The following is a 16,786-nucleotide window of genomic DNA, read 5'->3' as shown; positions in this document are numbered from 1 at the left end:
GGTTATCAAAAATAGAAAATAAAACATTAATATTTAACATATTAATATTAAATCATAACTTTAGTTTGACTAAGTTCTCGCGGGGCACCACCCTTCATAGAAGGGAAAGATAGCCAATTTATTGATTAAGATCAGTCTCATTTAGATCTAGTTCAATTAGAAATCTTAATATTTACTATTAAAGACTATATAATGAACAGTTAAGGTTTATAGAGTTCTTGACAGTGTAGAGGTTGGCAAACTTCACTTATGCAACATTAATGACAGGACAAGGTTAAAAGAAAACATTTATTATAAACATAATAAAGTATTGAAACACAAGTCACTAACAATATGTGCTAACTAACAAAGATGTGTGTGTGTGTGTGTGTGTGTGTGTGTGTGTGTGTGTGAGGGTCTCTCTGGTGGCTAACAAAGAGAGTCACACCTTCCTGTGGTCTTTTAAGATCTCTAAGATAGCAGGCCCCCCCCCCCCTCCTTCTGGTCGGGGGACGTAGCTAAGTAGGTGAAGAGATATGCGGGGTCTGTGAAAATGCTAATCAGAAAAATGGCAGGGTCTTTGTAGAGCCCAACTCACATTAACCTTGATTTAACTTGTAACACAATATCACCACATATATCAAACTTATAAACACCACACAGAATCAAATAAACAGTCTTGCTTAGCCTAGTAAAATTATTAAGCCCAGATTAGGTTACCAGTCCAAGGACAGGGAGAAAGTTGCTGTGCAGTTCGGTTAGCAGTTCTGGCTTTTGAAGTCTCTGATTCGTGTGGTCTCTGCTTCCGCGGTTCTGTTGAGCTGTGCAGTTCAGTTGCTTATTGAATCTGTAGTTCTTACCTGCAGGACACCGAGTCGCTGCAAGGAGTTTAGAAGAAGCTTGAGATGCGTGGAGGTTTTCTTGAGAAGATGAGCTGGAAGCTCGACCTTTGACCTCCAGTTGTTGTAAAGAGAAGATTTGAGCTGGAGGAATCCGGTTCCTCCACTCGCCGATGCAGGAGGAAAGGCCAGCGGCCTGCTGTCCTCAGTGGTGGTCGGTGGAGAAGAGCGCTGCTGGAGCAGCCTTCGGCCCTCTGAGGGATTGGAGAAAGAGAGTGACTCTGGGGGAGCCTTGATCTTTTATAGACCCGGTTGCCCCTTGGTCATGGGACCAGACTGACCAATTGGAGTTGACCCTGGTAGATATTCGCACCTATGTGCGAAGATGCTGAAACAAAGGGGACATGTTGCCTCCTGGGAGACGGAGTTATTTGACCTTCTCAGTACAAAGAGAACACATTGCACTCTGGGAGATTGAGTATTCTCCAGCCCATGCGGCTTGTGGCTTTCTCAAGACAAAGGCCATGTGCTCTCAGGTTTTGACTTCCAATACAGGCCTGAAAGAGAGGCCTGCCTTTTTGCACAAAAACCATGTCCCAACATTGATTTGTATACAGTGGCGATTTTAGCCTGAAATTTCTGGTGGGGCAATTTTGTATGACGTCATGTCACCGTCACAAAAATAGAGGTAGCTGATTATTATAAGCAGTAGGCCTATATAGACCAGTGAGATATACCATGGGCTGCATTTTGAGTGCCAGCAGGGAGCAGAAATCCTATTTCAAATACATTTCACATGCTTTAGCGCTCAGCCCGACACAAAGATGTTGCCTATAATACAGCATTAAAGTAAAATGATTGCAACAAAGTAAAAAGATTAGACAGACACATAGCTCAAATAACTTGCATAATTTATTATTCTCAACATGAGGCGACATGCACCAGCTTCATCTGCACAACACTTTGTGTTTTCCTCCCCAACTAAAGAAGGCCTGCAACTGTTTAGAGTTGGCAGTCATTGCTAAGTGTCATGGATAAAAGAGTTTATTTCTATTTTTATTATATATTATATATTCAAATGAACACTTATTAGAACAATGTTTATCTTTTGCTTCTTGATTTGATACACTTTAGATAAGAACCCAGTGTTTTCTTTTTTCTTCTTTGCCATAAGAGACAGAACACGGTCAGCACAGCTGTGTCCTTCAGGCTCGTCCGTACCTAATAAAATGATAGGAAACATAAAATATGGCATTATTGTAGAGGAAGTGTTACACAAAGTTTATATCTTTATTTTCTGTGGATATTCAACTACTGATTTTGAATATGGTTTTGGATTAAACTGTGCATTACCAAGACAATGCATGTACTGTGTGGAGTTCTTCCACATTATTAGTATTTCATAGCTTATTCTCCAAACACACTCATCCTCATAAACTATTGAAGATTATTCAATAGCTTCACTGTAATACTGTACATTTTCACCAAAATCACTTCACAGGTTCAGTGAGTCCTGTTGGCTATGCTACAGTACTAATTTTGGGAAAAGGTGATTTCGCATAATTTTGGTAATATTTTTTATATAAAATATTCAATAACTTCGGGCTAAAACTGTTATTTTGTAACCAAAATCATGACACCGGTCCAGCGTCTCCTGATGTCTATGCTACAGCACTAAGTTTGGAAAAAGTTATTTTGTATAATTTTGGAGAATATTTCTCATGAAAACTTTTCAATAACTTCACTGTAATACTGTATATTCTCATCAAAATCACGACACAGCTCCAGCGTCTCCTGATTGCTATTCTACAGTAATAAGTTTGGAAAAATTGTGTTTTGTATAATTTTGGGAAATATTAAATATGAATATTATTCAATAACTTCGGTCTCATACTGTATATTGTCACCAAAATCACGTCACAGATCCAGGGTCTCCTGCTGGCTATGCTACAGCAATAAGTTTGGGGAAAAGTGGTTTTGTTTAATTTTGGGAAATATTGGCTTCAATGTAAAAGAGATTCTGATTAAAATTCAACAAAATTGGGAAATACATTTTTTGTTGTTTCACATAACCATCAAGGGTCTCCTTGTGTTGGACGTGTAGTTGGGGCCAATACACTTTCTTAAACAACTTTGACACCTTTAATACGAAATAAATTTTCCAAACTAAGTACTGTAGCATAACCAGCAGGACTCTCTGGACCTGTGACGTTATTTTGGTGAAAATGTAAAGTATTACAGTTGAGTTATTGAATAGTTTTCATAAGAAATATTCTCCAAAGTTATACAAAATCACTTTTCCCCAAACTTTGCACTGTAGCATAGCTAGCCGGACTCCCTGGACATGTGACATGATTTTCGTGAGAATATACAGTATTAAAGTTATAATTATATAATAATAATATAATTTCCCTAAAAAATATTACTAAAAATTATGATAAATTACATTTTTCCAAACTTAGTGCTGTAGAATAACCATCAGTAGACGCTGGACCGGTGTCATGATTTTGGTGAGAATATACAGTATGAGCCCGAAGTTATTGAATATTTTATATAAAAAATATTTATCAAAATTATGCAAAATCACTTTTTCCCAAAATTAGTACTGTAGCCAAGCCAACAGGACTCACTGAACCTGTGAAGTGATTTTGGTGAAAATGTACAGTATTACAGTGAAGCTATTGAATAATCTTCATTAAAATATTTCCAAAAATTATGATAAATGACATTTTTTAAAAGTTTGTAGTGTAGCATAGTCAGCAGGACTCCCTGGACATGTGACGTGATTTTGGTGAGAATAAAACAGTATTACATGGAAGTTATTGAATATTTTGGTAATATCTCTTTTCGGTGTTGCACTTTGTAGACGGTCCCTGCGCACTCGTTTCTCAGCAAGCTGTACAACTCATATTGATGAAAACTCGCCTGTAGCCCGTTGTCCACATTACTATGGTGGGAATAATGCAGCGTTTGTGCTTTAACAACATTTCGCTTATGACTTATTGATCCGGGAAGTCCGAATCTTTGAATGTCTTGCCAACTTTACTGAACTGAAGTTTGCCTTTATTTTGAAATCACTCTAAAACGCTCTCGAAACGTATTGAAAAAAAGGCGCAACTCGAAATGAGCGGGGGCTGGTTTTACCCGGTTTAACTGTGTGTTTCCGGGTGAAGGCTGGTGTGTCCGTAGTCCTCCCACAGTGTTTGCGGACATCCGACACACACAGTAAGCACAGCAAGAGGCCACACCATCATGTCCGCGAAGCAGAAGCTCACGCGGTATCTGCGCCTGATCCTGCCGTTGCTACTGCCGTGGGGAGCGGAGCATCGGTGTGCCGCAGTCCGTCCGTTGCTCGTGTTCCTTATTGATGGCTTCCGTTATGACTATATGGATGACTTGCAAGCGCTGCCCGGATTTCGAGAGCTTGTGGGCAATGGGGTTAAGGTGGACTACATGACGCCGGACTTCCCCAGTTTATCATACCCCAATTACTATTCATTAATGACAGGTAATTATAATATTTTAATATGTTTGCCGATAGCACTGACACCAACACTGAAAGTAACTGATGATACTCGTTGCACAAGAGCCGACCTGGATAGTTATTGAATAACTAATGTTAAAAAAAAGTATCAATTATAGAAGGCTAGAGCAGGAAAGGCAATATATGTAAAAAAAATATTTAAAAAAAATAACAATAACAATTGTTACACTTGTGACTGTAAGTACTATTCCATCAGGTTGCACCATAAGTGGTAAAGCCAGTAATCCTTCAGTAGGGTGGCCAGGCTGGAACTAGTGATAATTTTGGTGGGTCACAGATGTCTCACTAGAAAATACAGGGCTATTAAATCGACTAAACCACATACCTCTACAATATTTGAAATGCAGGCAGTACTGGAGAAGATATTTATAATAATTAAATAATATTCACTGTTTCTAACATTTGTTTTACTTATTCCTGCAGGCAAAGTAGCCTACACTATACAGATTTAGAACAATATACAGACTACTAAGCTACTAAGTATTACTACTTTTCTCAGAGTAGATGTACAGGAGAGGACTGAGCATGCAATGCCAGGAGCAGTCGAATGTGTGTGTGTGTGCGCTCCCAGATAGTGCGCGCACACACTGGCCTTTGCATGAAGGAGAAATAGTAAGATGAAGGGAGAGCTGCTAAAACAGAGGAGGTCAGAGAGGTGGGAGAGAGAATGTTGTGACGGACAGGTACAGAGTTAATGTGGTAGGGTTGTCAGATTGTGAGGTAGTAGAAGTTGAGATAAAGAAGTGGTCAGAGACATGAGGTAGGGTCACAGTGAGCCTTGTTTATTTAGAGCAGTTTGTGGTGAAAATAATCGTCAAAGTGGTTACCAGCTTTGTGAGTAGGAGGGGAAGGACTGAGTGAGAGAGCAGAAGAAGTGGAGGGACATTTTCTGGGATGTGCGATAGGAGGAAGTCTAATTCTTCCAAGACATCCCCCAAAGGACCTGGTGGACTGTACTGTCACAGCATGAAATTCAAAAGACAACGGGGTAAAATGTGGAAGCGGGTAGATAGAAAAACTCCATTTGGGGGTGATAGGTACCTGTGCCACCACCGCTACTAGTGGGAATGGGTAAAAGAGAAGGCAGAGGAGAATGCAACATGGGGATAGATAAGAGACGAAAGGTTGTGGTGAAGTTGTAAACGAGGGCGAGGTCGATAGTATCTTGGAGTAGATATGCGAACAGGGACGGAAAAAGAGGATTACAGGAAGGTTGGTTATAAAAGTGTTATTTAAAAAGAGTATTAAACAAGGTAATACATTACCATCCTGATCTCCTCAGGCAGGTTGTTCCAAAGTCTGGGGCATGAATGGCAAATGCTCTGTCACCTTTATGTATAAGCCTGGACTTTGGAATAACCAGGAGGGCAGCATTTGAGTATCACCAAGGTTACTACTAGAGATGAGCGAGTACAGCATTATCTGTATCTGTATCTGTTAACCATATGAATTATCTGTATCCGTATCCGTACTCTAGTGGGCGGGGCCTAACCCTGAAGTGGGTGTGATTTGTGATTTTGATCACAATAGCAAACAAACTATTTACAGAACAAGTTTTGCAACAATGAATACAACACATGCTGTTGCAATTATGAAGTGAACTGTAATAACAAGTGTTTTCATACTCAACATAACTTTCTTTTTTAACTTTGAAATTTTTTTATGATTTTTAATTTATTTCCACACCAGGTGTGTGTGTGTGTGTGTGTGTGTGTGTGTGAGTGTGTGTGTGTGTGAGTGTGTGTATGAAAAAAAATCTACCGATGTCACCAGAGGCCGTACCAGATGGCCTCCGTAGTGAGCCACACCTTAAAGGCCTGTCCGTGAAAATATTGTCTGACATCCAACCGGTCCGAAGCGCATGATAAAACAGAGGTTCTAATACTTGGCCCTTAATACCTTAGAGATACATTATTTAATGATATAGCTGCGCGAGATGACATTGCCCTTGCTTCCAATGAAACAGTCAGGAACTTGGGAGTGATCTTCGATCCCGATTTGTCCTGTGATTTTCACTTAAAACTAATTTTGCGGACATCTATCTATTGTCATGAAGGCCGGTTTCGGTTCAATAACAATTGTTGTGAGGACATTTTTACGTTGTGAGGAAATTTTGGCCACTCCTTACAAATTCAAGTTCAGTAAGGCTGTTAGAGGGTTGATACTTGGTTGGAGGGTTAGAATGAGGTTTAGGTTTGGGAATAAGTTAGGGTCTGGCCTTTAGTTCTGACGGTAAAGGTTAGGGTGGGGGGCTAAGGAATGCATTATATCAATGAGATTGTCCTCGCAACTATAGAGAGACATGCATTTTGTGTCTGTTTGTGTGTGTTCGATGCATGCCTATGTGATGCAGTCCCCACTGTTACTGTGCCCTAAGAAAGAAAACATCCCGGCCAATGGTACTTTGATGCCTGCCTTCTGATAATGTGATGATGTGTTAGCACAAATAATCACATTGGTTTAATTTGGGAAATGCTCAGTCATTGAAACATGTTTTTTTTTTGACATTTTTGGATGTAAATTAAGCTATACAAGTCTTTGGGTATTCAGACTATATTTAATTTGTTTTTTCTATGTTGACTTTTGTCAGGCCGTCACTGTGATGTTCATCAAATGACTGGAAACTACATGTGGGATGAAGCCTCCGAGAAGGAGTTTCTGATTGGGACAAATTCTGACAGCCGGCTGCCGCTTTGGTGGGATGGATCAGAGCCATTATGGGTCACCCTGCAGAAGCTTGGAAAGAATGTTTTCATGTACTATTGGCCTGGTGAGCATATGCATAGTCAAACAGAACATTCAAATCGTTCTGCCTATCTGTTTATCAGTACACAACGGCAAACCGACTGACTATTGATACACACGTGGACAAAATTGTTGGTACCCTTCCGTTAAGGAAAGAAAAACCCGCAATGGTCACTGAAATAACTTGAAACTGACAAAAATAATAATAAATAAAATTTACTGAAAATTAACTAATGAAAATCAGACATTGCTTTTGAATTGTGGTTCAACAGAATCATTCAAAAAAGGTAACCCCAGTAAAGATTGAAAATCATTTGACCATAGGGACATGTTAAACTAAGGTGTGTCCTCTAATTAGCATCGCAGGTGTCTTCAAACTTGTAATCAGTCAGTCTGCCTATTTAAAGTGTGAAAATTAGTCAATGTACTGTTTGGTATCAGGTATCTGTTTGAGACAAAACTGGAGCTTTTTGGCAAGTCACATCAGCTCTATGTTCACAGACGCAAACATGAAGCATACAAAGAAAAGAACACTGTTCCTACTGTGAAACATGGAGGAGGCTTGGTTATGTTCTTGGGCTGCTTTGCTGCATCTGGTACAGGGTGTCTTGAATATGTGCAGGGTACAAGGAAATCTCAAGACTATCAAGGCATTCTGGAGCAAAATGTGCTGCCCAGTGTCAGAAAGCTTGTTCTGAGTCGCAGGTCATGGGTCCTCCAACAGGATAATGACCCAAAACACACAGCTAAAAACGCCCAAGAATGGCTATGAGCAAAACATTCATTTTTGTCCAGGCAATTTTCATTAGTTTTTTTTTTTAATGATTCTGTTGAACCACAATTCAAAAGCAATGTCTGATTTTCATTAGTTAATTTTCAGTAAATTTGTATTTATTATTTCTTTTTTCAGTTTCAAGTTATTTCAGATACAATTGTGGGTTTTTCTTTCTTTAACGGAAGGGTACCAACAATTTTGTCCACGAGTGTATTTCTTTACAGACAGTATTTCAGCTGTCTGTCTGATGTGCATGTCACAGGGTAGATGCATTGTAAACATAACCCAGCATTTATATTTATTTTTCAAATCTGTCTTTTTCTAAAGTATATAAATAGAATGGTTTGTGTATTGGTTTATGAGTTACTCACACTTACGCTTAATGCTGAACCTGAATACATTCGTTACAGACACATACTGTAGAGCAGTTGAGCTGCTGCTGCTCTGCCAGCATGCTGCTGTGTCCTATGTAGACATTATGTTATCTCCCCCTTAGGGTTCATCAATCCTGACCACTGCTTTCACACACCCAGAGAGGTGTTATGTGTGCCCTGCTTTGTTAGTCTTGTGTTTCAAATACAGCATTTAGTGGAAGACAACAACATGTTAGAAAGATATTTGAAGGAGATGCACAAACAGGGCTGGACTGGGAAAAAATATTGACCCCTTGCATTGTCGTCTTGAAGGTATAGTTCACCCAGAAATGAAAATTAATCATTATCTACTCACCACTATGCCGATGGAGGAGTGAGGAAAGTGTTTGAGTCCACAAAGTACTTTAGGAGTCTCCGGGGTAAACAGTGTTGCAGCAGAATCCAATACAATTGAAGAAATTAGTGACCAAACACCATTATACACGATCAGCTTCCACAATCCACCATCACAATCTCTGATTTCCAATCTACCATCATGATCTATAGTCCATGATCACAATCTACGATCCACCATCACCATTCATGGTGTGGCCGCAGCAGCGACCTTGGATCTGCAAACAAAAAAGCACAAGGACTCTGGGGAAGAAGTCAAGTCAGTAATATGTATTGATGTATTAATGTGATAAAGAGGGAGAAGAGGAAAGATAACCCTGCCCCGAGGCTTAAAGCAGTTGTGTTTATTTCTCGAGTAAGCAGAATTACTAAAATGTAAAAATTTCACATACAAAGTGAACGGCGAATATATCCATTAATTTTAACCATACCATACCAACATCAAACAGGGCACCCACTCAAATTGCCACCTGTGGGTCCCTGGTGGCTCACTAAATTAAAAGACCGTCCACATTACTGCTATGAAGCATATCTAAGATCAGTTTGAGGAAAGACCTGAACCAACTCTCTTCATCTCAGCTATGTATGCACCAGCCTGCTCTGGTGATTTGTATGGCCTTCTCTCAGTGGATTTGGCAGAACTAAGTTTAGCACAGAATTGAAGCATGGTGTGAAGACGAAATAGTGGAGTTGAATAATGGTTGGTATCTTCAATGTCCGTCTCACAATCTCACCGTATTCAGAACTGATCAGTAAAACTGTATGAGCTTGTTCTGTCTTACGTAAAGGTCGCGTTACTTCATCATGATGTTGACAAGATATGAGTGTTCAGCTAGTCTAAGTTCTTTGGCAATTAAGGCCTCCTTAAACTGATGGACTCTGTGTGGCTGAGACGCAGGAGACAGCATGAATGACACAGTTGCCCTGTTGTGAGAGGCAAGCTCTAAGGTTCTCCATCATGCCCAAGCTGCTGGACGACAGCATGCAGCAAGAATGGTTCTTTTTGAACTGTTGTCCAGGATAGGTGACTTCAAATTGCGATCTCTATCATGGAGTAGGAAGATGCTGACTTTCAACAGCACATTCCATCCTCCCGGTTGTGGATCTATATACAGGACTTCCTCTGCAATGCTCAGGAGACAGAAACCTGGTTATGGGGTTTGAGTTTTTTACCACTATCTGCTTTCTCCTGAGCCCTGCTGTTAATATAGTGAAGAAAAAACAAGTGACTGTTACTGAAGGTCTGACAGGAGCCATAGGTGTAGGTGTATTTCAGAGGTGTAGAGAGGTGAGTAGTAATTGTAAAGATTTTTCAAATGCTGGCTTCATCACTGTTTTCAGATATCTACTAGTTAGTTGGTTTCAGATGTGTACTGATTGTCTTGTTGGCTTAGTCGGAAAAGCTAAAACTTTCTCAGCCCTCACCCCATACTCATTCATAGTAGCCATATCTAGTCCTTATATCTCAAATTCACAAGGGCGTATGACCTCCAGGCATCAAAAATATAATCTGAGTTGAAGTTATTTCATGTTTGTGCCAAATGGGAAAGAATTCCCTCAAGGCTTTACAGTGATATCTCAACCCCAAGGGAAAAAATGTGCTCTGTGAGGCCACAGTGACCTTAACCGTTGACCATCAAAATCTGAATATTTATACAAAAATTTGAATAAATTCTCTCAAACGTTTTCTTGAGATATCAGGTTCACAAGATTGGGACAGATGGACTGACCACCCAAAAGCTTTTGAATTGTGTTTTCAATATGCAATGCAATTATTTCTGTTTTATTTGCATGGGTTCTTTCATATTTTCACTGAATATAAACTTTTCAATAACTTTTCAAATACCCAGTTAATTATTGTATGTGACAACTTTCACCCTATAATTATTTTTATGTTCACTTCAACCAAAACAATACATTGACATTTAATTCTTTGAAAAATAATTTACGTGACAGCAATAAGAAACAAGCAATAAGATTCTTCTTTTAGACACAGGTTGACACCTCTGACTTCTCTGTAGACAACTCAAGATGCTGACTCAAATGTTTAAAATCAATATATTATTCCAATTAATTGTACTTTCACTGATTTAGATATTTTAACAAAGTTGGTTTGGCATTAGAACTATAAGATATGAATAAATTGTTGTAATGTTGAACCCTTAAATCCCGCATTTTTTATTTGAAAAAATAAGACAATAATTGAAATGCTGACATAAAGTTTCTTATTCAGCTACATACTCAAGTTTTTTTTGTAGTTAGCGAGCCATTTTTAATGTACTCTTTGTAATGAAGTAAGCGGAGAGACTGTCTCCTCTCCTTGAGACGTAGTGAAATGCTCTGTCGTGTTTGGGGATGTGCGGGAGCCATGGCCAAGGTCAAAGGGTAGGGCTGCTTCACTCCCTAGACACCACAGATATGAAACTGACTCCTGAACACTTTCTCCACTGATGAGCTGACCAGTCTTCAGCAGATTTTCCACAAAACTCTTGACACCTGGCAGGATGGCAAGGTGAAAGTAACAAAATCATGCATTGACATATTTCATCGTCATTTCATGATTATGGACAGAAGATTATAGACAGTGGAAACCCTGTATTTGTTCAAATAGATTTACAAAAAGACCTGAACATATTTCCAATTAGTAAAACAAGTTTACAGTTAAATGCAGGTAGTTTCCATGAGGGGTCACTTATTATTTTGCCACTGCAGATCTTCGTGCTACTGTATGCAATGTATATTACCCAAAAATCAAATGATCTATAAATCATGCAATTAACATTAATTCTGTGTGTGCGTGTGCACGTCTTTAGGCTGCGAGGTAGAGATCCTGGGTGTTCGCCCATCTCTCTGTGAAGAATATGTCTACAACCCATCTGAGAAGAACCTCACAGACTCAATAGTGAATGCTCTCACTGTCCTGAGGTACCAACACAATGACCTGCCCCTTTCATGTACTCTGCTATGTCCTTTCATCCAATATTTAGCCTGTATGTCAGAGCTTGGAAAGTTAAAATGTGACAGTGAAAGTAACAACACAATTATCTAAATGTTAATAATAAAACTACAGTGATCTGAATAGTTCTGTTCCAGATGTAAATCAATTTCCCTTGTGTTAGCTTGCAAAATGTTTGGTACACAGGCAGACAGATGGATGGAGGCAAACTAAAGCCAAAAGGATTTTGGAGGAGTTATTGCATTTTTATTAAATGGGTGAAGAGATTTCAACTGACAAATTAATTTGCTGTTGCCCCTCAATTTCTACCATTTCAGGATAATAAGAACTGATGAAGAAATTCTGATTGAGCGATTGATTAAGTAGTAGTTGGCTAGCGTGAAAATGACATCATGCCTTTGTGTGTGTGTGTGTGTGTGTGTGTGTGTGCACGCAGGTCAGGCCAAGCAGACATGGCAGCTATTTATTATGAGAAAATAGATGTGGAGGGCCATCACTTTGGTCCAGATTCTAAGCAGGTCAGAACAGCTGTGCAACAACTGGATCTTGCCATGCAGATACTTGTCAGCAAAATCAACGTTAGTATCAATACTCTTGTTATTGGAATTACAGATACTACTGCTGTTGTTGTTTTCATCTGGTTCTGCTGAAATTAATATTCTTTCAGGAGAAGGACATGGTGAACCAGCTGAACATTATGCTGTTTTCTGACCATGGTATGACAAAGATCCAGTGGACGGAGAAGGTCATAGAGCTGGATAAGTGTATCAACATGTCGGACATTGTCAAGATGATGGACAGAGGACCAGTGGTCAGTCTCTGGCCCAAACATAACAAATATCATGAGGTGAGACCAGCATATGCCATGATTCCATTTGAGAACAACAAGGTCAGATAGTCATCAAAAAGTAATTAATGGAGAAATATAATACTGACAGATGATTTCTGATTGTAGAATGCTTTAAACCCTTAGGACATATCATTCTATCCCTCACTGAAGTCACAGAAGTTCAACACTTCTGGTATTGAATTGGATACCACAAACTTTATACAAATGTTGTCCCTGTGCAATCGTAATAGCAAATAACCACCACATACAGGCTTTGTTTATGGTCTAATAATGCTGAAGTGACTAGTTGGACTGCGTGCCTAGATGGTGGAAGAATATTGGGATCTTGGTCTTGTGTCCTCCTGAACTACTCTTCTGTAAGTAAAAATAAGAGTTAGTCACTCCAAAGGAACAGATGTTGTCTCCATATTGAGGACAATAGTGGCAGTAAGGGATGAGGGGAACTGGTGATTCAAAAGTGGGAGAAAAAAGAAAAATACACACTAAGCATCTATTTTTTTAAGTTGCTAGACTTGCAAGCAAGTATGAGCATGCCAAGATTCAAGATTTTTATTATCAATTGCACAACAATAACATTAAGCAGTCGCTGGCAATGAAATGCTTGAGTCACAGGCTCTCTTCTAGCAATGCTTAATAATTACAACCAAAAAAAAAAAATAGTATAAAATAGAATAAATAGGAAATCAAAAATTTAGAATAGAAAATAAAATGTATATATCTAAAAAAATATATAAACAGCTCAAGAGATAAATAGAACAACAATAGTGCAAATATGCCATGATGCTGGTGCAAATATGCAAATATGCCAGGGTGCTGGTTTGGTGGAGTTATTGAGGTTCAGAGGAGTTTAAAAGTCTTATGGCCTGGGTGATGAAACTGTCTCTGAGCCTGGTGGTGCGGGCCCGGATGCTGCGGTACCGTCGGCCAGACGGCAGCAGGCAAAAATGTTTATGGTCTTTAATAATCCGGTTGCTCTTCCTCCTACACCGCTGGGTGTAGAGGTCCTCCATGGATGGTTGCGCCGTCCTGGTGCTGTGCGTGGCAGACTTCACCACCCTCTGTAAAGCCTTACGGTTCAGGGCGGTGCAGCTTCCGTACAATCTAGTCTTACACCGGCAAAACTAAAGGAACACTTCCTAAAGCTGCATGGAGATGGGAAATACAAGAACACAACGCTCGCTGAATTCAAGGTGAAGAGAGCCAGATTCGATGAAAAGGATACTCTGCCTGTTCTCGGCTTTGTATCCATCGACAAACCGATCCTCACAGCATCGTACGAAGTTGCGTACCTGATCGCAAAGCAGGGAAAACCACACACCATTGGGGAAAAACTTGTAAAACATAAACACAAAATATTCAAATTACACAATCAGCAGCAGAAAAGACGACATGAGCAATGACATCTTGGCTCAAGTAGTTGCAGATCTGATTTCAAGCCCAGCAAAGTTCAGCCTCCAACTCGACGAGACCACCGACGTCTTCAATCTAAGCCAGCTTGTTGTATTATCGTGCGCTATATGAAAGACGACGTGATAAAGGAAGATTTTTTATTTTGTAAGCCTCTTACAACAACAATCAAGGCAATTGATGTGAAGAAACTTGTGGATGAGTTCTTCAGAGACAACGATTTTTCGTGGAATATGGTTTCCGCAGTTTGTTCAGACGGAACTCCAGCCATGCTGGGTCGACACTCTGGTTTTGGAGCGCTGGTGAAAGCAGATGGACCACACATCATTGTTACGCACTGTGTTCTGCACAGGCATGTGTTGGCAACAATAACATTGCCTCCAAACCTGGCAGAAGTATTGAACATTGTAGTTTAATGTGTGAACTACGTGCGAAATAGTGCTATGAAGCTCTGCATCTTCATAGAGCTGTGTATGGAAATGGGCTCTGAATTTGAGGCACTTCTGTACCATTCTAACGTTCTGTGGTTATCCCTGGGAAGGTGCTGAATCGTGTTTTTGCCATGGACTGTGTAAGTAAGATCGAAGACATGTCTGGAATTGGAGACATTTCTGTACCTGGGGAGCTGGAGCAAGCAATTGCCATTCACTTAGATGAGCTCGCAACGTCTCTCGACGGATACTTCCCGACCAGAGAGTCATATCCAGCATGGGTGAGACAGCCGTTCACGTTTAGTGTTGCGACAGCAGATGTCAACGACGAATACCTCGACGAAATCATTGAACTTCAGTAGAGCCAGCTTCATCAGCAACTCTTCAGAACAACAACGCTCTCAACCTTTTGGTGTCACCAATCGTACCATACCCTCTTATTGCTAAGAAAGCCCTTGAGATACTCACACCGTATCTTTGCGAGCAATCCTTTTTCGAGGATGGTAGACACGAAAACTAAGAAAGGGAACAGACTTTGTTGCGAAAATGATATGAGAGTGGCACTTGCCAAGGTGAAGCTGTGCATTTCTGAACTTTTATCTGAAAGGCAACAGCAAAAGTCCCATTGATTTGCAGGAAATATTCATTGAGTTATGTTTTTGTGTGAAATTCATGTTTTGTTGGTTTTGTTCTTTGAAACAAAACCAACAAAACTGAGTTAGAGCATCTGATCAATGCTCTAGTCATGCAAGTGTCAAGAAGCAAGGACTGATTATATAAGAGAATTGGGGTTTACTTTGTGTCACCAGCAACATAATTTTCAAAGTGCTGGAGTCTAATGAACAATGTTGGTGCGTGTGTTTTATGTCAGGTGTATGCTGCACTGTCTCTGGTCCCCAACATGCATGTCTATGCAAGACAGGAGATCCCTGAACGTTTTAATTACAAAGGAGGGAAGTTTGTTCCACCCCTGACACTGGTGGCTGAGCCTGGCTGGTTTATCATTGAGGTAACTAGAAATATTTAACTTGTATCACCACTTTATATAGGTCAGAGTCTACTGCCCTTTAACTACCTATTTTCTCTCTCTCTCTCTCTCTCTCTCTCTCTCTCTCTCTCTCTCTCTCTCTCTCTCTCTCTCTCTCTCTCTCTCTCTCTCTCTCTCTCTCTCTCTCTGTGTCTCTCTCTCTTGTGTTTGTGTGTCTACAGAACAATAAAAAACTTCCATACTGGAAAAACAACTCAGGGGAGCCCTCAGCTTGGCAAAATGGTTGGCATGGTTACGACAACGAGTTGCGTGATATGAGCGGCATTTTCTTGGCAACAGGACCTGGTAAAAAGACACATCAAACTATCCTTCTGCACCATACCTTTCTCCTGTTCTCTACTGTGTAACAGAAACGAACTGTCTATCTCTTATCTCTGTAAATATTGTTCAGGCTATTACTTTGAGATATATTTATGATTTCTTTTACTTAATTTCATCTAGATTTCAAGCGTAATGTTCAGGCAGCTCCAATTCGAGCAGTGGACATCTACAATGTGATGTGCTGGACATTGGGAGTGGAGCCTTTACCCAATAATGGGTCCTGGTTTCGTGTAGAGAACCTTCTGAATGGCTCTAATGGTCCACCCCAACCCAAAGCCCTCTGGATATGCTGTATGGGTTTGATACTGCTGGCACTGTGGGGTGACAACAGTTATCAGTTCCACGGTTATATTGTCTGACAGTTGTCATAAATGATCTTTTTTATATACGATTTTGAACATTTCACCATATACAGGTTAAAACTTCTGAAAAGTAAAGAAATGATTTGATGCTGTACACCTCATATTTTGTTCTCCTTCTCTAGAGCTAATACATGTCTGAGGCACAACATACCAGTTTGTTTATTTGATTAATAAACAATAAAACAAATCTTACTAATTAATATGCCTGTGCAATTCCCCTCTCTCATTTGTTTTGATAAGCATTTATTGTCATAACACGTAAAAGTTATGGATACAACATGTCAAAGGACTCTCACTCTATTTTACATACATCTTTTGTCAATTTAGCCCACATAGTTATTTCAATGACAACTAATTTGAAATATTATCATATATATATATATAATAATGTGTAATAATTATATACATCATAGCTGACACATTCAAACACCATGTCGGGTTGCATTATGTCACTTATATAGTGACTGTTTCAAGTATACCAAGAAACTGTAAACATGAGCAGACTGGTAATTGTTGGTTTCTCTTTACTTTTTAAGGTCTTGACCTTCTATGTAAAGTGTCTTGAGATAATGTATATTATGATTTGGCGCGATACAAATAAATTGAATTGAACTTCAGAACACTTTATTTTCCCAAGCTGAGACCTTATAAATATACCTCACAGACAAGGAGTCATGTTGAAAAAAGGTCTCCTGCTGTTTTTGCAGCCTTACCTTGATTACTTATGGTCTGCTGCATGAACTTTACTGCCAACATAGAGAC

The 16,786-nt window shown here is 39.6% G+C and overlaps 1 protein-coding gene across 1 annotated transcript; it reads left to right on the top strand.

The window, feature by feature from the left end:
• Positions 1-3,994: 3,994 nt before the first annotated feature.
• On the top strand, positions 3,995-16,224 carry enpp6 (ectonucleotide pyrophosphatase/phosphodiesterase 6). The gene is made up of 8 exons (XM_061079523.1): positions 3,995-4,326; positions 6,953-7,132; positions 11,463-11,574; positions 12,042-12,183; positions 12,273-12,452; positions 15,165-15,302; positions 15,503-15,626; positions 15,783-16,224. Exons 1-8 carry the CDS (start codon positions 4,071-4,073, stop codon positions 16,019-16,021), a joined length of 1,371 nt encoding a protein of 456 aa, XP_060935506.1. The 5' UTR covers positions 3,995-4,070; the 3' UTR covers positions 16,022-16,224.
• Positions 16,225-16,786: the final 562 nt, after the last annotated feature.

The sequence above is a fragment of the Limanda limanda genome, chromosome 10 (assembly GCF_963576545.1).
Source record: "Limanda limanda chromosome 10, fLimLim1.1, whole genome shotgun sequence".
NCBI classification, from domain to species: domain Eukaryota; kingdom Metazoa; phylum Chordata; class Actinopteri; order Pleuronectiformes; family Pleuronectidae; genus Limanda; species Limanda limanda.
Note: the sequence above shows the minus strand (reverse complement) of the source record. Positions and strands in the feature narration are given on the sequence as shown.